The sequence below is a fragment of the Anabrus simplex genome, chromosome X, assembly GCF_040414725.1.
Source record: "Anabrus simplex isolate iqAnaSimp1 chromosome X, ASM4041472v1, whole genome shotgun sequence".
NCBI lineage: Eukaryota > Metazoa > Arthropoda > Insecta > Orthoptera > Tettigoniidae > Anabrus > Anabrus simplex.
Window position 1 is genome coordinate 193,082,112 of NC_090279.1, and position 22,949 is coordinate 193,105,060.

At 41.0% G+C, this 22,949-nt stretch overlaps 1 protein-coding gene across 1 annotated transcript; it reads right to left on the reverse strand.

Annotated features, from left to right (window-relative positions):
- Positions 1–258: 258 nt before the first annotated feature.
- Positions 259–21,174, reverse strand: LOC136886501 (glucose dehydrogenase [FAD, quinone]). Its single transcript, XM_067159316.2, has 3 exons — positions 20,872–21,174; positions 11,205–11,364; positions 259–4,486 (listed from the first exon to the last, which is right to left on the reverse strand). Exons 1-3 carry the CDS (start codon positions 21,172–21,174, stop codon positions 3,033–3,035), a joined length of 1,917 nt encoding a protein of 638 aa, XP_067015417.1. The 3' UTR covers positions 259–3,032.
- Positions 21,175–22,949: the final 1,775 nt, after the last annotated feature.

Below are 22,949 nucleotides of genomic sequence, written 5' to 3' on the forward strand. Positions count from 1 at the left end.
TGTATATGTCGCATTTTTCAACTTGGCTGGTATCTGCAAGAAAGAAAGTGGAACAATGACTTTTGCCCTAATCCTCGTAGTAACCGTCTATACTTGAAGGCTGAATTGTAGTGAACCCCAGGGTGAACATTCAGACTTACCCATTCGTTTCCTCTTCTTACTTTCTGAATGACTTACCGTGATAAGGGATTTATTCTATAGGGTATCCTAGGTCTTTTTTAAAAATTTGTTTGCTTTAGCGAAGATTGCAAGGTGAAATGGGTAACACACAAAATGTTCTTCATTTCTCAAATCATACAAAACTTAAACTAATTACAGAAAAAATCCTTAATCAGTACATATTATGTTAACAAGATTTCTTGTATTGATCTGCAAGAATCATTCTTCCAATCGTGCGTGATATAACATTGTAGGTAATGACAGCTCCCCTCATATTAGTTGTGTTTCTTATAATACATAAATGAATTACATTTGCTATTCTTGAATAGCATTTCCTTTCTTGTCCATCATTAACAAAAAAAAAAAAACATACATCCTTGAATCAAATATCACGCCATTGTCTTCACTGTTGTAGAGAAATGTCGCACACTATTTGACACTCGCGATCCACCTAACGTGGGTACTTGAATTCCTTAGATATATTTCATAACTTTTTTGTATAGACAAGAACTAATTTCTTTACCTCCCTGAGTCAGTTTTTCATTTCCTGAACGGTTTTCGTACCCTGAGTTTAGTCTCCCCACAAAATATCTTCCCTCCACCAGCTTTGTTTTAGAGTTTGTCTCAAGAAAATAGTGTTTGTTCTTGCATACTAAAACACGCGTGCTCCGATCTTGAATTTTTCAAACGCTGCATAGCCCATTACTTTGTAAGGTTGCCTGCCCTGAGGTAGTATATACGGGGTGACCCAGAAGTCCATTAACATTTGACGAGCCAATACTTCACAGAATTTTTGTTTTCAAAGCTTATTTTCATCACATTCTACCAGTGTGTGGAACCTAATTATGCCGTATGCCTCTCTCGGTGCGTAATGTTATATTTTAGATTCTTCGCTATGATTTTTCTCGTTTCATCTTCGTATTCTTTGCAAAACCGCTCATTAAAGCTAAGTACATTGGCATACCAAAGTCAGGGGATAGTAGTATTTAAAGGTGACGCCTTGAAGGTGTACAGACCTGTGTCCGATATGCCATTTGTTAATGTTAGCGCCGTGTGTGCTGGTCGTGGCATGTATCCTCGTCTTTCGAACAGAACATTAGTATTTTACAATGTTACAATGACTGAACATTGTTCTTCATTGTAGTTAAATGAGGTGCTCAAAGTGTCGTCATTGTAGCTAGATGCAGGCAATACTGAGTGATGATGCCGCAGAGACCGATGGTAATTCCATCCATTGAGTTTGTTTGGCAAAATGTGCGGCCCAATAAGACGATCCCCTGGTACCCGTAACTACACGTCGCTGATTTAACTCATTGTCTGCTTTCTTGTTCATTATAAAACACTGCACTTCTTTCAAAATATCTAATAACTATTCATAATGTTGTATTGATACCTTTTTCGAACTGTGATGACGTTTGCATAGAAAGTCAGTGGTGGTTTGTAACCACACATTCTGAATCTTCTCGCAAACGGCCCGTTTGCTGATCCGTATTTACTAAGACTTTTTGTTTGCTTCTAGTATCATGTACTTTCAGCTGTTTTAATTTGTGCTATTAAGTATGATATAGTCTGTATGTGGGACGGTGATATTTGCAACCCCCAGATTTCTCATATTTTTGACACAAAATTTGTCACAATTATTGCGGCACCGATGAACAATCCAGTACCACCTTGTTTAAAAGTCACCTGTTTGTACAAATTTATAATTCTTGCATAATTTACGTATGGTAGGTGTTAAATGAAAGCTGTTGGACTTAAAATTCTTCATTATAAAATTCTATGTAACTAGATTTACGGCTCTGTTTCCTCTTTCTTTAGCAAAAATATTTTTAAAAATTTGCGCATTGAAATCTCAGGGGAGAGATTTTACTTTTTTAATGGGAATTCGTCAAATTATGTTTTCACGTAAAATTATTCTGTGTACTTTGCATTTTCGGAAAGAATCGTAAAGAATTTTGCCTCTGAGAGCGGAATATATAGTTACATATAGTACGGCTCTTTCCAATAAATTATTCCTTATTTTACGGAGGAATCACTGATTTCCATTCTCGTACGGGAACGACTCTGCAGCGGTACTGGCAGACACGAACCACTGTTGAAGACTTGCTTCGCACAGGTCGTCCAAGGGTTACTACTGCAGTCCATCAATGTTGACTTCGAATTAAAGCTTGGAACTTTTCACGGGATCCAGTACCTTCTTATAGAACGGAAACATTTCTAAGATAATTGCAGCGTGAGTTTTCTTTCGAAGAGGTGGCTGGGCTGAATTATTTTATGTTCTTAGAACTATATATTTCTAGATGAGCACGCGTATTTTAGTCACGCAGTGTTTGATTCGATCTTGATAATGGATCGGGAGCAGATTCTTTTGCACTAACGAGTTAATGTCGAAATCATCTCAAATGAGTTGTCGAGGTCCTCGGCTTGGTACTACACTTCTGTATGAAGGGTTGCATGAAATACGTTAGAAGGAGGTAACCCCCGTGTTTTATTCAAATCAAAGTACAGTTGCGTTGGACGGACTAGAATCTCGAAGGAGTATTCAAGGTCCTCAGCTTGGTACTACACTTCTGTACGAAGAGTTGCATGAAAAGCAGGAGAAGGAAGTAACCCCCGTGCTTTATGCAAATCAAAGCACAGTTGCGTTGGACGGGTTAGAATCTCGAACGAGTGTTCAAGGTTCTCAGCTTGGTACTACACTTCTGTACGAAGAGTTGCATGTAAAGCAGGAGAAGGAAGTAACCCCCGTGCTTTATGCAAATCAAAGCACAATTGCGTTGGACGGGTTAGAGGACCACAGAAACCTCATCAGTATGATTGCAGTGTAACTTATGATTAGTACTTAAATGTACCCTGTTCTGTATTCAAGATCCTCAGGGATCCTTGTCTTTCAGCCAGTATTGTTTTATCATATCTGCGCCCTTCTCCCCTATCATGATCGTTGGGGCGTTGGTATTTCCCCTCACGATCTTGGGCATGATGGAGGCATCGATCACTCTTAGATTGGAGATACCGTAGACGCGTAATGTAGGATCCACGACGGCCCCTTGGTCCCAGTGAGGTCCCATCTTGCACGTGCCGACAGGGTGGAAAATGGTGGCGGTGTAGTGCTGTACAACACACTTCCAGTAGTAGTCGCTTCCGAAATCTAGCTCAGCACAAGCCGGCATAGGGATGTCGACAATTCGAGCTCCTATGTGTTGCATCGCTTTGGTATGGATTAAGGCTGTCCCCAGCTGTAGACCTTCAACCATTCTCTCGAGGTCTGGAGACTCGGTAAAATAATTTGGAAATATTAACGGATCTCCCCACAAAGGATCCGTCTTGTTTAGACCTATAAGACCTCTGCTCTTAGGTGGCAACAGGATAGGTCGCACCATGATTCCATCGTAGTAGGACAGGGGTTCAACCTTGGTTTCAGCAGCATCAGTTGGATCCTTTAGGAAATCATTGACGTTCGCTGTGTCGAACGAGTATTGTATGTCCGGGACGTGGTGTTCTTGCTCGTAGCTGGTCTTAATGAACACTCCTACTTGCAGAGGACCGGTTGCCGAAAGTGGACCTTTATGATAATCGATAAACTTGTAAAGGTCGTGTATTCTCTGATCAGGCTGCGCTGCCGTTGACGTATGATTCAGGGCGAACACTAGGCCGTCCGTAGTGACATGATCTTGTAGGTTATACCCTACCGGAAGGTTCTTAATGACTGGGATGTTGAAGTATGCCAAGTGGTCTTCGGGCCCCACTCCTGATAGCATTAGTATTTTTGGTGAATTAATGCTTCCAGCAGAGAGGATTATTTCCTTCTTGGCAAAAACCTGTTTTATTTTTTGGCCTGTACTGCTGGCGTATTCCACTCCGTAGGCTTTCTTTGTTTCGGGGTTTATGAGTACCCTGGTGACGTGGCTTTGGGTTTGTATCTCCAGATTGCTACGCTTGTGGCGGATGGGCTCTAGGAAGGCCCTGTTCGTACTGAGTCGTTCACCGTGGCGGGACGTCGACTGCATGTTCATGACACCGATCTGATCCTCGCCGTTCTGATCTGTCTCCGGATAGCCGAGCTCTTTCCAAGCCTCGATCAGTGGGTGCACGTTCTTGTCTTGGTAGGGAAACCGCTCCACTGTCTGGTAGCCTTTCTTGCCGTGGTAGTGCGGGCTCTGCTTCAGGATGTCTTCGTCCTCGTTCCGCTCCGACTTCTTGAAGTAGGGCAGCACCTCCTCGAAACTCCAACCCTCGTTACCGTCCATCGCCCACCTGTCGTAGTCCGATGGGTGACCTCGCATGTAGATCATGTAGTTGATGGTGCTGGAACCACCCATCACTTTGCCTGAAACACCACAAAAGGAAGGTACAGCAAACTGGCTTTCAACTACTGCATAGTCCAGCAAAGAGCTATATCATTAGGACAGAAGGTAGGTAACTGCTAGAGTCCGCATTTTTAGGCAGTAGAACCTCATTAATCCCGATCCCATTAGTCCGGACTTAGCTTAATTCGGACAGCCGTTTAATAATAATACATACATGAAATTACAGTCTGATATGCTGGGTTTTACAAAGAAAAGAAGAGTGCAGATGACATCAGATCTGTCACTATAGTTAATCACATTCGAGAGAATAGCCACCTTAAAATGGCATTGCGCTGAACTTATTGATCGAAGGGATGATCATAGACGGACGAAGCTAGTGTTGGAATGGAGTCCAAGAGATCACCAAAGGCCTAGAGGAAGACCGCCAGACAGGTGAGACAAAGACTTCAAGAAAATAGCTGGTGCTACCTGGCAGAGAACCGCTCGAGACCGTTCCATCTGGAGAGTTCCGCTAAAACATACCTGAGTTCACGAGTTAAAGAGGCCACTCATGTAATAATAGAACTGGCTGATGATGATGATGATGGTGATGATGATGATGATGATGATGATGATGATGATGATGATGATGTAGAAGTTATAAAGGACTCTGTGTGTCAATTAGCTGCCTTAAACCGAAAGACAGTATGTTAAGTGATAAGAAGTTGATGTTAGATGTAGTTAGAAAGGACAGGGTAGGTAAATGTTAGGTGTGCTTTAACTCGACAAAAGAGAAGACGTAGGGAGTGTGCTCTCCTAGCTAATGGCTATCCGAGATGGGGAAGTCAGAGGGTGTGTATGCATGGGTGATAGGGAGTGTGCTTCCTTAGCTAATGGCTATCCGAGATGGGGAAGTCAGAGGGTGTGTATGCATGGGTGATAGGGAGTGTGCTTCCTTAGCTAATGGCTATCCGATCTGAGGAAGTCAGAGGGTGTGTATGTATGGGTGATATTAGACAGTTGAGTAACCTATCCGAATTTTTTTTGGAAGGATTGTAGATACAAGGGGACGAAGGAGAGGATGGTCGTAAACCGGATCTTAGTGGCTATCCGAAAGGCTGGAGAGCGTCAAGTCAGCTGGGATTGTTGAGGTAGGTACAGGTACCCTGAAGCAAGCATGCATTTTTGTAATGACAGCCTCCTTTTCTACTGTAGGAGGGGAGAGGGAAGGCGATATTGATTGTTGGACAGGAGATTGGTGACTTGTAGGAGGTTATCCGCGACGGGATGGGAGTTCACTCATGCAGGCACACGTGCAGCAAGACGCAGACTTGTTCCTTTTACCTTGTTTCTTTTTGTATTGTTTTAAATATTTTTTCCAGTGATAATGACCTGTCTGGAAGAATTATGTAGGGTTCCGGAGAAAATAAAGGTACTATAAAGTATAAAGCTGAGTTACGAACGCAATGTTGTAAACGACGCAGGAGGAGATCGTTGAAAGTGTGACCTTTGAAGAAAGGTCTGAAGTGGATGAATATGACCAGGATGAAGCAGGTGATATTATTAACCCTAATCTAAAACTTAGTGAAATTACAGGCCATCTAAACATTGTCATTAAATGCGTTGAAGATATGAACGATAAAAACATATCTACATATTACGAACATTTGAGGCATCTGCGTGAGTTAATTACTAAAGAAATTAATGTCAAAGGAAGACAACCTAAGATCAGCTGATTCCTCAAATCAATAAGCGTGGTCATTGAAGGTGTGCCTTGTTTGCCATGTTCTAATTCTGTATTACATTAGTTATTCTGTATTTTGTTAGGCCTAATACTGTATTGCATTATATCTTCTGTACTAAATAACATTTGTATTTCTTAAATTCCAAATACTGTACACATTCTGTTTACTGAACAGAGTGTTTAAATATGTACTATGGCTCATTTCATAAATTATTTTGTTTAGTCTGGTCTTTCATTATTTCGGACAGACTAGAGTCCCAATTAGTCCAGATTACTGAAATTCTACTGTATATCATTTGAACATGTAACTCAATATTGTGAGAAAACCACAATACCAACGGCTATGTGTTATACATCGAAAGAAAGGTCTCCATCTCAGGATTACTTCAAAAATATTATTTTTATCATTAAGACCTTTATTTACGTAGAATATTTACTTATTTGAATAGTATGATGCTTACGTCATTGCAATAAACCGTATAGCCGGTAGAGGGCTCTGTAAAAGTGTCTCCGCTGATCTTTCTATGTTAGTCCGACAGATAGCTCTGTAAAATTAAGTTATCACCAGAATGTAAGTTGTTACTCCATGTTGGTTCTAGCAAGCCATGAATGACAAAATTATGAAATTAGAAGTCATTACAGGTGCTTCGAAGTACCAGGTAGTTTAACTACCTGGGACCGGTTTGGTGTCTACTGACAGTTACCTGCCTTTCAAATTCAAGGGAGGCAGTTCCCGTTACGTCTTGATTTCGTAGTGACCATTAACAAAGCACAGGTATTTACTTATCTCGGTGCGCTTTCAGCGATATGTGGGAATTAGTCGAATTAATGCTGCGGGGATGTCAAAATCAATCTATCTATCTATCTATCTATTTATCTATCTACCTACCTACCTATCTATCTATCTATCTATATAATAAGAGTTTAATCTGTACATTGCTCAGAATTTAAAATGAATGGTACTTCTGTATCGGTCGTGTCCACAGCAACAAGGAAATGCACATTTTCAATCCGTCATCTGTCTGTCTGTGTGCACAGTGTGTATATATATGTATGTATGCAATGTATCTAATGTATTTATGTATCTTTGTACGCGCATCACGAGACAATGACTGAAGAGAATTAAATAAAAACGCTGTGTAAAGTTGGGGAATAAAGCATTGGAGGCCGGACTATAAATGACTTTATTCACTATGGCTGAAATTGTAGATTAGGGGAAGGCGTCTAACATTTTATTTTTAAGTACCTATGATATTATTCAATGTAATAAAACCGTATTTATTCACAACGTGTACACGATTCCATTCAGAATTCTGTAACGAAGCACGGATACACCAGGGTCAGTTAACCGAAACTGAAGGGTTTTTCACGAAGAAAACCATCGTTTACAATCAAATACTAAAATCAGTCAATGAAAATGATTTACAGTGAACTGTAGCCTACTTTATTAAAGTGATTAATGACTGTTACAACCATGCACAAGATTATGATAAGGTACGTATTTAAAGAAATAATATAATGCTTAAAAATGCAAAATTCTGGTGGTATGCGGTGTAGAATGCAAAACGTCAAAGAGGTTTGGTGTGTAAGAGAAAACAAAGGTACATTAAATGTGTTCTATCTGGAAGACCATTCGGAATAAGGATGTCCATATGAAGCTTTTAGCTTCAAATGGGCATTCTTGTCATCTCCCTGAATATTGACCGTTCCTCCTGGAATACCCTGTAGATATTTGCAGAACTTGTGAGTAACAAAATAAGTGTTACGTTTCATAGTATATGTTGCGCACATGTTCGTACCTTATCGCTCGAACTCAAGAAGACAATTAGCGCTGTATTCTCGACTCAGACAGGCTTGACCTATCATGGTATCAGCCTTCAAGGCTCTTCTACCCCCTCCACACGAGAAAAAGGAACACAGATTATAATTACTCATGATGGAGCAATACCGGTCCACAAGAGCAGGAGATGGTCTTGCATAAGCAGAGACGAGTACTGAGAAATCCCTTTCTCATATGACCTGGTAAAGCCTACCGGTTGATTAATTAGATGATAGAAAGATGTATGTCAAATTCTACTCTCGTTGCATGTTCAAGAGAGTGTTCTGTGTTTAGTTACTTTCTAGAGTTCTTACATTAAAACGGCCAAGTGCATCAAACTTGTTTAAGATTTGGCTAAACAGTGTGTACGCAAACATGTTTATAAATTTGAGGACTGAGTACAAGGAATCACGGAGCACCATTCTTTATCAATTATTGCTTACACCTTTCATGCACACATGTCTTGCTTAGTGATCACTTTGGTACTGCCCTTTAAGAATTCATGCATGACTCTTCACTTTAGACTTTGTGAGATGTGTTAGTCGTTCTACAAAAATCGATGAGACAAAAGTAGGAAATCTTGTGATTGTCTCTTAGACTGTTATTCTACGTATGTCACACATGTTAAGTTAATGAAATAAATGCGTTCACATAATGAAACAGTAATCAGTGACGCAGAGGTGCCAACTATTACGGATTGTCCGTAAATATTCCGGATTTCACCTCACGATTACGGAATTCCGGTCAACGGGGCAGTTTACGGAAAAGCTGACATTATCATGAAAAAAATAATTTTCTACGCAAAAAAAGAAAAGAAGGAAAAAATGTTTAATCCTTTCGAGCCTTTCTCCGAAATTGTCATCCTTTCAATGGTTGTTAGTTGGCAACGATACTTATTGGATCGTGACTTCCTTTTGCGTTGTAAAATTCATTGCGAATGAAGGAGCTCAGGCGGTCTCCTCTGCACTATGAATCCTTCAATAATTTTATATTTGCTGTGTTAAGTGTACGTGACAGCTGACAGAAAGAATTGAGGCCTACATTAAAGCACATCTGCACTGAAATCGCGTATGATTCAAAAGACGAATATGTTATCACAGTGTGAAGGATGTTCCAAGAAAAACAACACTGATAAGCAGCTGCTGCGTGAGAAACAAGCTACAAGGAATGTTTTATCACAGAACTAACAGGTTGTGTGAAAATATTATTGTGTAATATGATATATTTCGAATAGAATCCCAGAGGGAAGGGCAAAAGTGGTGTCATTATCGAGAAGTGAGTAAAAATTATTCTGTAGTAACAATGAGTGTTCTTTCCAATTGTGGTTTTGTTGTTTGTTTGTTTGTTTCTTAGTTTGTTTTTGTTTGTTTGTTTGTTTGTTTGTTTGTTTGTTTGTTTGTTTGTTTGTTTGTTTGTTTGTTTGTTTGTTTGTTTGTTTGTCCAACCCTCGTCCCGTTTATCTATGAGATCGGGCATGAGGTGAGATGGATCTGTCGTGGCGGTTTTCATCACCATTTGCCCTTCCTGACGTCAGCCTCATCAGAGGAGTTAATGAGATGACAGGAATGACGTGATATATGGTAATGGGAAGGGAGAGGGAGAAACTCGGTGCCGACACACAATCTACTTATGTCGAATAGCACCAAGGGGTCTGCCGAAAGCTTAACGTCGCCATCCGACGGACGAATCATCATCAACAGCGTCAAGCTTGGAATGTAATGCAGGCTTTTGGCACGCAATCAAGTGATTATAAATTATATACCACCACCTCCCCTATCCTGCCGGCTAACATTCCGATGGTGAAAATGTTTCGACCAACGGGACTCGAACCGACTTACCACGGTGTCAGACCGTTTAGACTTCAACGCCTTAACCAGTCGAGCTGATCCAATTATACTGCTATTTTCTTTTTTGCAAATAATATATTACCTTAATTTTCTGCAAATAAGCAGAAGTGTCGCGTGAGGCCTTTCAGCATTCAGGAGATCCGTGACACATGCTGCGATTATTAACCGAAAATTGCAATTTTCAATTTTATCCTTTATCCTTAAAAATCCCCCAATTCTTCCTCTTTTGAATCCCATTATCATTTTACCTAACGCCATTTTAAAGTTCATATTATGGGATTTAAAGGGTAGTGATTCGGAGTGTATAAGGCAACCCCATGTCCCTTTCTCACAAGCTGTCAGACAAAATTAGCTCCAAAGTTCTTTCAATAATACCGCTGGAATATATTTACTTTGTAGTACGCCTTCCCTATGTGTACGAGGAGAAAGACATACGAGTTTTAACGTATACATCCGCCGGAAGAATCACCATCGACAGATGTGAACGCTACGGAGAGGTCTGGGATTGAATCCAGTCTTTGTCACGCCACGCAATCTCTCCTACGTTGCCAGTGAACATTCTGATGGTAAATTTTTTCCACCAACGGGATGATGATGATGGTTTGCAGGGGCCTAACATTTAGGTCATCGGTTTCCACCAGGCGGGCTACTTGTCACACAATGAATAAATGAACTTCGCATATTATCTTTCATAAGGCTGTTAGAGGTTATACAGAATGTCCGAGTTGTTTTATAAGTTTAGGAAAAGTAGTTTTTTCTCAAGTGTCCTAAGACGAGGCCTAATACAATACATGTTCATTTTGGCTCACTGTAGGCCAGAAAATGGTGGGTTTTATTTGTCCTTTATTGCCTTTTCCGATTGTTTTGGATTATAGGTCATTTTTATATGTTTTAGGTTGTAATGGCTATTTTTATAACTTCACCTTCCTTCGACTGAATTTTTACTGCCCATTCTCAGTTCGATACACTATCAGTTCATCCATCACCTCTTAAACAAATGTTATGTAGTAAGGGAGAAAATGAAGTAGAAACGAAATGATAAACGAAACTAATGCTTCAAAAATCGAGGGTTATCAAATTAGGTGCAAGATACGTGAAATATTCAAAGGAGAAAATGTGAGTGTTTTTGAGCCCTAGGGACAGGATGTTCAGACACTGAATGTAAACTAATTTGGCTTGTAGAAGGTCTTGTCTAGCTCGCTCTTCCGTAATTTAGTGAAAGTAACGTAACTTCTAGGGATCTAATAGACCTTGCCCCTAACCTTTACGCAAATCTCACAGCATAACCGTTGTGCAGTTCGAGTATACTTCCTATTGACCTAAATATCCGGGTTGTAGTGGCGACATACCTCTGGCCCAGCCGCATCCCTTATTACGACGAGCCTTGCAGGCGTGTGGCTGGGGTCTGGTCCGATAGTTCCAGTCGATACTGGAGCGCTGCAGCATGGATGCCATGGCTGGTACACTAGCGACTGCAGGTTCTTCTTGGCCTGCTTCCAGCAACAGGATCTGAAAACAGTTGTTTGCATTAACGATACCTCTGGTGGGGTACATCATAGTCGATTTACAAGGGGGTAGTAGTGGGAAGGGAAATACTGGAAAGGGAGGTGAAGAATCGGAGCATTGATGGGCACACAATCATGTTACACAGTGGTTATTGTCGAAGTTGTGAAGAAGTTTTCAGACTTAAGACACTTAGGAGGGAACTTCATTCATGTAAATTTCTCCGCTACTTGGAAGAGCATAGAATTGTGGATATGTTTTCCGGGCTTTGAAGACGAGACAGCGCTTATACAGATTCTGTGGTTGTTCCCCTCTCAGTATACTCGTTGGCTGGTAAGCCTATACACTAGGAAGGGGAGGCTGTGGTGGAGCGGTGACCGATTCGATTCACCTTTGGTACATATATAGGACATGGACAGGAGTATAACAGTTGAAAGTAGTAAGGTGAAATCCTCAGTCGGTTCCGAGAAATTAATGAAAAAAATGCAGTGCGCTTATGTGCAAGCTATGTTTGCGAAAAAAAAGCCGAGCTCATGGCGCAGGGGAAAGCGCTCCGCTTCGTAAGCGCCGATGGAAGATTTTAAAAATATTTTACATCTCTCACAAATAAAGGTGTCTTCAATAATGTTCATTTTCGAATCGATTTCACTCAATCATTTTTAGCGCGAACGGGTTTCTGAAAAAAACAGAAGGTGTTTGAAAAACGATTACTTATATTCCCAGTATTTTGTGCAGATTATTCTACCCTATTTTTTTGTCCATTATCGTGTTGTTCGCGCGATGAATTACTACACGAACTAGGATGATATTGGTCATACAGGCAGGGGAAACAATGATTATTGCGGTATCCTGTGTGAGAGATGTGTGATTTAAAAATACGTTCATCGGCGGGATTCGAACCAGCGATCTCGCACTGGAATTGCACCTTAGTACTTGCACCTGTTATACTCTTGGACATGCCCTTCACGTGTACCTAAGGTGGATATAATCGGTCATCCATGCTCCATATCCTCCCTTTGTAAGGGTAAAACCTTACTCTTTCTCCCCTATTAAAACTGAAGGTCCACGAACCTGGTACGCAGGCGTAGCAGGGGGAGAGGTGATACTCCCACGTGGCGCGTCCCAGGTGGCGGATAGGGGGGTCCTAACCGGCTTGCCGGCGGACTTGAGGGAAATAAAATACCTCTCGCGGACCGAACACACTATCCCCTGCCTGTCGTAAGAGGCGACTACAAGGGACGATCAAGGGATGATTGAATTAGAACCATGAAACTACTCTTGATTCGTACCATCATGCGGGGAACACCATGGGTTGCATGTACTTGCGAGTAGTATCACTAAATTGGTACGAAATAGGTTTGTGATTAGTTGGAGTAAAAAGCCTGGCCTGGTGGATTCCAGTACCCGTGCGTTGTACCCATGTGAGCAACACCGCGGGTCTGGGCGTAGCCTGTGAGTTGTACCGCTATATGAGCGGCACCGTGGGTCAGCGTTGCCTGTGATTGGTACCCACTATGTGAGGAACACCACGGGAATACTGGCGCCCGTGACTAGTATACCTACAGTAGGTGAGGAACCTTACCGGTTTGCGTTGGCTATGAGTTGCGCCATTGTGTGAGAAACACCATAGCTCTGCGTTCCCTGTACGAAGTACAATACTTGTGAGTAGTACCATTTTGTGTGGACCACCGTGAGTCTTCGCTACTTTTGATCAGTACCCCAAAATGACAAATACCATGGTTCTACTTTACTCGCGATATGTACAATTCTGTGGGGCCTTAGACGTGAATTTACCACCCATTCAGATATCAAGCATCATTGTGCTTTATAAATGGTCCCTTGGTCAGTAATACTCTAATTAACTACCTTCTTTTTGAGTCTGATCCACTTTTTTTTTGTAGGGTTCATTCTTCATGAGATTTTTTAATTTTTATTTTTATTTTATTTTGGTCAGTGGATGAAATTGAATTTTTTGTTATTTCATTTCGTACCATTAGGGCCGATGACCTTGATGTTAGGCCCTTTAAACAACAAGCATCATCATCATCATTATCAAAACTGAAGGTAGTGATGTTTAGTTATTTTCTAACTGTTGTGTCCGATTCAGTGTCGCCAACCATGCAGTTTAGTGACCCTACTTGCCGATACGACTTCTTATAGTTACTTTTAATCTGGCACGTTGACAATATACAGTTCATAGTTTATTTAGTGACTTGCGATAATTACGTATTGCCACTGCCATATTATTAAAATCACTAGTGTTACATTTGCGGGTATAATTAAAGCATATTTTATTTTTTGTGTGGGATTGAAAAACTATTTGGGTAATAGCAGGTGAGTAGAATTGTAGTATCTCCGAATAATGCATTTAATGACGAACGCAGCGTTACTAGAGTCCGAATTATTAGGTACTGATAGGTTAGAATGCAAACTTACCCTGCACTGTACAACGGTTATGCTATGAGATTTGCATAGATATTAGGGGTACAGCCTATAGAACTCCTTGAATTTATACTACTCGTCCTACATTGTGGTACAACGGGTTGTATCACACTTCCTACAATCCAAATTACTTTGCATTCTAACATATTACCACCTAAAAGTCCGAGCTATATTAATCACGGTCTTATTTCGTCCAACACTTACGTATAGAATTCGATTAGGATGCCTAAGAAGCAAGCAAAACCTTCAAGAACTCCTCCGAAAAGGAAAGTAACATTACTTCCGCTATAAAGATCAATTTAGTACAAATAGAAGGAAATCTCGTTATCAACTTAACTTAACCTAACCTTGTAAATTAAATGTGGTATGGCTTTTAGTGCCGGGATATCCCAGAACGGGTTCGGCTCGCCAGGTGCAGGTCTTTCTATTTGACACCCGTACGCGACCTGCGCGCCGTGATGAGGATGAAATGATGATGAAGACAACACACACACACCCAGCCCCCGTGCCATTGGAATTAACCAATTAAGGTTAAAATCCCCGACCCGGCCGGGAATCGAACCCGGGACCCTCTGAACCGAAGTCCAGTACGCTGACCGTTCAGCCAACAAGTCGGACACCTAACCTTGTGTGTCACGACTTTGGTACAGTTTGCAGACTTAGCCTTTGTGTATTCCTTCTGACTTACGACATATACATGTAATATTGTGTATTATTACAGCGTGGTTTCTCTCCAGTCCGATAAATTTCAAGAAGGGATCTGAATTATTTACGCAAGGGAAACAACGAGGAATACCGTTACAGTAATGTGTCTATCAAAATAAGGGCAGAAATATATAACATAAAATTGAGTGAGGGTGAGAGAGAGAGAGAGAGAAGTGTGTATTTCGTTAATTCCTCATTAAGCTTGAAAGCCGTCTTAATAATGAATATCTTGATTCATCATTTACTTGGGTAAGGGAACCTCCATTATGGACACTTACATTGAGGTTAGTTTGTTGATGGTTATGTCTCGTGATTTCAATATGCAACTAGTCAAGTTGGCAGCGGTGATGAGCCATTAAAATAAGACAAAGGGTGGCGATATTTGCGTTTAATAATAATAATAATAATAATAATAATAATAATAATAATAATAATAATAATAATAATAATAATAATAATAATAATCTTAAAATAACTAACAACAGTCAGTTGCCAATCCATGGTGACATGAATGATGCTCTTATTAACAGGCTAAAATCTAGACACCCACCTGTTAGAACAGCCAGAAACCTAGCAGACACTAACTTTAATCTACTTCAGGCCTGGAAGCAAGTATGAATATCCAGTGCTCCATCAGAATATCACTCTCTACCATGGCTGAAAAACAAACCAGAGGGTTTTGATCTTCCACGGAAGACCTGGATAACTATCAACAGGATTCGGACTGGCCATGGCAGTTGTGCCCACTCCCTCCATAAATGGGGAGTACTTAATTCGGCAGCGTGCAGTTTTGGTGCTGAGAAGTAAACAGTTCAGCACGTTGTGGAGCAGTGTCCTCTCACTGCCTGCCAGGGAAACCCAAGATAATTTTTTCTGCTCTCACCCTTGTGTGTTGACTATGTAAATAATTTGAACCTGTAAATACTTCAAATTGTAAATATTATGTATTACTATTGTATTTATATGTAATGTGAAGTGTTAGCCATAGGTAAATAAATAAATAAATAAATAAATAAATAAATAAATAAATAAATAAATAAATAAATAAATAAATAAATAAGGCACTACACTACAGTAGTGAAACCGGAATGCTTATATGCAAATGAATGCCTGGTACTAAACTATAGATTAGATAAACTTGAGGTACTGCAAAGGAGAATCATGAGAAAAATCTTAGACCTTGTGAAAACAACAGAAGTTTGGAAATTAAGATCTAATGACGAAATGTACAGGAACACAGAAAACATAACAGCTACCAAAAGGAAAAGGCGATTGCAATTTTTCAGACATGTTTATAGAATGGATGATTCCAGATTAACAAAAAGGATTTTCAAGCACCTTTGGGACAAAAAGGCAACAACTAGCTGGATTCAAGTAGTAAAAAAAAAAAAAAGATATTAGGAAGAAATAATATAAGAGAAGAGGAAACAATGGACAGAGCAATTTTTAGAAAGAGGGTAGTAAGATGCAAGTATTCCAAGGAAGATTGAACAAGAAGCCTGGTGCGAAGTGGTCCGAGGGCAGTAGGAAACAGCATAGTGAAAGGATGAAAGAATATTGGAAGGAGCGGAAGAAAAAAAGCAACAAAGTATGAAGAACTGAATTGAAATTGGCACGTGGTCCTTAGCAGGCCTCGTCGAAACTAATAATAATAATAATAATAATAATAATGTTATTTTCTTTACGACCCAGTAACTACTTTTTCGGTTTTCGGAGACGCCGAGGTGCCGGAATTTAGTCCCACAGGAATTCTTTACGTGTCAGTAAATCTACCGACACGAGGCTGACTTATTTAAGCATCTTTAAGTACCACCGGACTGAGCTAGGATCGAACCTGCCAAGTTGGGGTCAGAAGGCCAGCGCCTCAACCGTCTGAGCCACTGAGCCCGGCATTTGCGTTTTAGTGTATAGCTTTACATTATGAGTACTATAGCCGTTTACGTCAAGCAGGGGGTACAGGTAATGCTTCTATTCACTCCACGCATAGCGGGGATACAGAGTTCCGATAAATCTCAAGCAATATGTAGTAGGATAATCTACGTCCAACAATATGGCAGCTGATCCAGCACACAACATTCCCATGCCATGTCACAAGATAGCCCCACCTGTCCAACAAAATGGTCACTCATATAGCTCACAATTTTATGTCCGTAAATATTCCCGAGATACGTATTATGAGAAAATTTCTGCTTCTGTCGGTGACGGTACTATGTTTAGGGAGCTTTCTGTCACCTTGATGAGACGCTGGTCAAAGACAGTGGAAACTCGTTTTAATCACGGCGTCATTAGTACCCACTGTATATAGAAGGCAGTGTTCTGGTGCATGACCACACTTGAATGAGAGATATGTATGTAAACGGCAACGTACGGTTAGAGACTGTTCATTTGGTGAAGAATATTCTTTAACGCCTGAACTCATCAAGTACTACAAGCCGCATTGCATGACTGTACAGTGGCTTGCTTCCAATTACCCCTGTCAAACTAGCAGTCCATGAGTAAGATGACGACAGACACTGGTTGCCTGGTTACCACACTGTCGAGTTTCTGTCCACGCAAAATTGTTTGATGACTCTAATTACTACGGATGGATCCCCAGGCATAAATCACCGAGCGAACTGGTGTTGGAATAACCATCGGCAAACTTCGTGTACCTCGTTTTCGTAGACTACCACTTTGATATGGATCTGTTTTAATGTTGAAAACGAAAAACGTAACATTAAGAATATCCTAAATGGTGCCGAAAGTTGAAGGGCTGAAGGACCCGAAAATGTTTTAAATTCTGAGTCTTCGATAGTTCTGTCAAAGTTAAAAAAAAATTCGAAAATCACTTCTGGCCTGAATGCAGTTAAAAAAGAGTCTAAAGTCTCTTGTTTTCTTACTCTTTCTTTTTTATTCAAATCGTTATTTCCAGAATACTTTCTGTAACATGTTCCTTGGTTCAATACCTTCAGGCTTTTTTGTTAATGTCCGCACAGTATATAGTTATAAGTGCTTAAGTGAAACTCTGCCTAGACTCACACTAGTGTTCTTTGTGGTAGAAAAAGGCAAACTGCTCATCTAATGGAACAGATAACGATGACTAAGAAACGAATTGTAATTATTAGGAATAAATAAAGAATATGCTCTCATACTTTATTATATATGATTTAACAGCGCCCCTTGTGGCCATGATCGTTAAGGCGTTGAAGTCTAAACGGTCTGACACCGAGATTAGCCGGTTTGAGTTCCGTTGGTCAAAAAAATGTTCATCAGAATGTTGGCCGGCAGGGTGGTGGTATACAATTTGTTATCACTAATTGCGTGCCGAAAGCCTGGATTAAATTCCAGAACTCTCCGCAGTGATCATATGGAGTGAGAGCATATGGCGCTGTTGATGGTGATTCGTCCGTCGGATGGAGACGTTAAGCCTTGATCAGACCCCTTGGTGCTATTTGACAGGAGTAGGCTATGTGCCGGTACCGGGTTTCAGCTCTCCCTTCCTACTATCATATATCACGTAATTCATTTCATCTCATTAACTCCTCTGATGTGGGTGACGTCAGGAAGGGCATCCGGTCATAAAAACCCGCCACGACAGATTCATCTCACCTCATGCCCGTCCCCGTAGAGAAACGGGACAAGGGTTGGACAAACAACAATTTTGTAATATTTTATTTACCTAAAATTCGTAGCTCATATCCCTAGGATGTTTCCAGTATTGCGTTTCTTGCCTGAAGGGCAATTTCTCTCCTATGAAAGCTACGACAGTACAATCCGAAGATCGTTAGGCTATGAAAGCGACTGCTAGTTTGACAGGGGTAATTGGAAGCAAGCCACTGTTCAGTCATGCTATGCGGCGTGCAGTACTCGATGAGTTCAGGCGTTAAAGAATATTCTTAACCAAATGAACAGTCTCTAACCATACGTTGCCGTTTACATAGTATACCTATCATTGAAGTGTGAGACATTATGATAGGTCCCATTTTCGTTATTTTTGTCGTGGCTTGGATGAGGCGACAAAATTAACTATGGAAGGAGGATGGTTGTGGGTGTGAACGAGAAATTTGGGATCTTTGCAGATGGTTTCCCATAGTTTCCTCATGTTTACATCAGGCAAATGGTGGGGCTGTACCTTACGTAAGGCAGTGGTCGGTTCCTTGCCACTCCTAACCCTTTCCTATCCTATCGTCGCTGTAAGAGCTGTCCATATCTGTGCGACGTGAATCAATTAAAAGATGATGAAGAAGAAGAAGAAGAAGAAGAAGAACGGGGCATAGTTTGCACTCTATCCGCAAAGCAGAACAAGTCCTGGATGTCTTAAAATGTGTCCTAACATTCTATCTCTTCTTCTGGTCAAATTTCGTCACATCATTCTCCTTTCACCAATTCTAATCAAGATCTCTTCATTCGTGATTCGATCTACCAATTTACTGTAACCTTCAGCATTCTTCTCTAACACCACATTTCAGCAATGTTAAGTGGTAGTGGTAGTAGAAGGTTACCATCCTACAGCGTCACTAGAATGAACTGAAAAGGTGGCATGCATTTCATACCACCAAGATTGAAGCAGTTAAGGCTTTATTTCCTAATCTAATATTTCCTGTATCACCGGTCTTCATTCGACTGGTCTCCTATATTTTTCTTTTGGATTAATAATAATAATAATAATAATAATAATAATAATAATAATAATGATAATAATAATAATAATACAGCCCGGATGCTCCGGCATGTATCGGTCAGAATGCAATTTTACTGAAGGGAATAACAAGTTTACACTAGCCCGGACAACAGTCCTGCTATGAGATTTGCATAAACATTAGGGGTCCGGCAAATTAGAACCCCATTTTTAACCTAGTAACATTACGGAACAACTGGCAGGAGCACACTTCCTTTTACCCAAATTAGTTTGCATTCTGGACTAATACTGCCTAAAGAGCATGACTCTAATAATAATAATAATAATAATAATAATAATAATAATAATAATAATAATAATAATTAGAGGACCCGTGCTGCTCCGCATCGTTCCTTATAAATAGGTCAGATAACTCTTCTTGATATGCCTGTCGCACTCATATTGTTTTGCCTGCCCTTTTCAGTAGTTTCATGACCGGGCGAGTTGGCCGTGCGGTTAGCTTTGCTAGTTGCTTTACATCGCACCGACACAGAAAGCTCTTATTGGCGAGATGGGAAGGAAGCGGCCGTGGCCTTAATTAAGGTACAGCCCCACCATTTGTCTGGTGTGAAAAAGGGAAACCACGGAAAACCATCTTCAGGGCTGCCGACAGTGGGGTTCGAACCTACTATCTCCCGAATACCGGATACTGGCCGCACGTAAGCGACTGCAGCTATCGAGCTCGGTGACCGTGCGGTTAGGGGCGCGCAGTTGTGAGCTTGCAAGCGGGAGGTAGTGGGTTCGAACCCCGCTGTCGGCAGTCCTGAAGATGGTTTTCCGTGGTTTCCCATTTTCACACCAGGCGAATGCTGGAGCTGTACCTTAATTAAGGCCACGGCCGCTTCCTTCCCTGTCCCATCGTCGTCATAAAACATGTCTGTGTCCGTGTGACATAAAGCCAACTGTAAAAGAAGAAAGTAGTTTCGTTAACATTTAATACCGGTACATAATAACTCATTCATTCGTAATTTAATTTATAACAATACGGTATTCTCTGTGCTTCGACAATTCGGTCGTATCTGGATCCCAATATTTTCAAACGATCTTGTCCAAGATAGTGCAACTGTACAATTGCCCGTGGCTGAATACTGGTTCGGGTAAGCAGACACACTCACTTTTTCAAAGAGTTTGTTATGTGTTTTATTAATGGTCATACATAAGGCTAGTTGACTTGATATTTTCCCGTCTGTACGTTCGTAGAGTGTTTACTCTTAGCAGGATGTAAGTTATCAGTTATCAGGAACATCCTGCCATCTGTTGAGTATATTCAGAAGCTGGAGAAGGTTAGAGATTCAAAGAGTTTCTAGCAGAGAGTAGTTATTATCTCTGGCTTGTGAGCTAGTAATCAAACAAGACTGCTTGCAATGACATTACTAAGATGGCAATTACATATATCAGAATATTAATGAAGGTGGTAGTCGCTTAGCAACCTGCTAAGTACAGAATATATTGGGCGTTAAGAGAAGCTTTCGCCCGCAATTATTGGTGTGATCATTCAATGATATGATTACTCAAAGTTGGCTGAACTTAGAGACCAATCAATGTGTCATCATCCATCGGCAGGTGATTCCGGAGAAAATAAAACAGAAATTAAGCAAATCGGTCTAGTAGAACGGACGGATGGATTTCCCAAAGATGTTTTAGTAAACTCTTTTAAAGTACAGGTAATAATAACTCTAGAAACCGGAGACTCTTCAGGCCATACTTACCTTCCATTCCTTGATATTGGAGAGTCTGTTGGCGACGACACAGCCCGCGCTACCGGCGCCTACAATGATGAAGTCGTATACGTCAGCTTTGTTGCCTTGGTTCACTTGGTGGAACTCTAGAAAATAGGGCGTGTGCAGGAAGCTGCTGGGGACATTGTGGAAGAACTTGTTGCTATTGTCATCCATCGAGTATCCGAGGAGCTGAGCCACTAGCTGCAAGAACATCACGGTCGCTGTACTGCACGTCGACACATGACTGTGGGGTGTGCATAGTGATGCCAAGTCCGGCGGCACCCACGACATCTGGTGACAGAAGAAGACACATTTTAGTATCCGAGCACAGACCTATATCTCATTCGTGAATTAAGAAGAAATTCTGAATGGAATGCATGCTTCCCTCTTAATCACGCTTTTCTCATACGCCTTCGGAGATGAGATGAACAGTTTTGGCATGATTTTAGACCGGATGCTGGCGTAGCAGGGGGAGAAGGTATACTCCCACGTGGCGCGTCCCAGATAGCGGATAGGGGGTCCTAACCGGCTTCCCGGCGGACTTAAGGGAAATAAAATACCTCTCTCGGACCAAACACACAATCTCCTGTGGGTGGAGGACGCAGACGAAGAATACTCCCACGGTATCCCCTGCCTGTCGTAAAAGGCGACTAAAAGGGGCGACCAAGGTATGATCAAATCAGAACCATGAGACTACTTGTAATTAGTACCACCACGCAGGGAATACCATGGGTCGCTTTTACTTGCGCGTAGTACCACTGTGTTAGGTACAAAGTAGGTTTGTAATTAGTAGCGACAGTGTGTGCTCAGGATGCATGTCACAGTACGTGTGATTCGTACCCCTATATGAGCAACACCATGGTTCTGCCTTGCCTATGCTCAGTACCCACTATGTGAGGACCACCATAGGTTTGCGTTGCCTGTAAATACCGCCGCAGTTTGCGAACCACCACAGGTCTGTGTTACATGTGTGAATTTCCTTACCTTGAGTAGTACCATACTGTGTGAAATACTGCGAGTCTACGCTACTTTTGATTAGTACCGCAACATGACAAATAGCATGGTTCTATTTTCCTAGCGATAAGTACCATTATGAGGGGCCGATAACCTGGATTTTGAACCCCTCTACACAACAAGCATCATCGATTTAGGATTGTGCTTTAGAAGCAGAGCGTGGTCAGTAATACTATTGTTTAACGCTACTTTGTGGGAATGTGGGGCATTGCCGGTCGGATCCACTGATTGTTTTAACTTCATATCCATCCATTCAGGCTTCGTCCTCACGTTTTCGAATTATCGTCAGTGGAGGATTTTGAATTTTTAAATTGTCATCGCATTTCGTATCATTTCATACCGTTAGGGGCTGATGGCCTAGATGTTAGACCTCTTTAAACAACAAGCATCATCATCATCATCATGTTTTGTTCCCTCCGGAATTACCTGCCGATGAATCTTGAGATATTGATAGATCTCTAAGTTCAGCCTACTTTGAGTAATCATAAAATCAAATAGTTGCAGGGGAAAGCTTGCTGTAACCCGCAATGCATTCTGTATTTAGCAGGTTGCTAAGTGACTCACATTTCCATTAATATTCTGATATATGTGATTTTCATCCTGAGTAATGTGATTGCATGCAGCCATGTTTGATTACTACCTGTCATGCCAGAGAGTATACATTTCCTCTGATAATGGAATTCTCTGCTAGATACTCTTTGTTTCTCTGATCTTCCCCAGCTTCTTAATGTAATCAACAGATGGCAGAACTTACATGCTGCTAATAAAAAACCTCGGCGTACGCACAGACGGGAAGGATATCATGTCGACTAGCCTTCTCTATGACCAAACGCTTGAAAAAGTGGGTGTCTACTTACCCAAACCAGTATTCACTCGCGGTCAATTGTATTTTCCACTATCTCGGGCAGGATTGTACAAAATATTAAGGTGTAGATACGCCCGAATAATCGAATGTTAATAAAACTATTGGAAAGGGCAGGCAAAACAATTTATGACTATAACAGGTTTATCAAGACGAGTTATCCGACCTGTTTATAAGGAATGCTGTGAAG

Coding starts and splice junctions, on each gene's coding strand:
- LOC136886501 (XM_067159316.2), bottom strand. CDS start 21,174: ATGTCGTGGGTGCCGCCGGACTTGGCATCACTATGCACACCCCACAGT. Junction 11,365..20,871: donor CCAATATCAAGGAATGGAAG/GTAAGTATGGCC, acceptor AACTGTTTTCAG/ATCCTGTTGCTGGAAGCAGG. Junction 4,487..11,204: donor GGGATGCGGCTGGGCCAGAG/GTATGTCGCCAC, acceptor GTGGTGTTTCAG/GCAAAGTGATGGGTGGTTCC.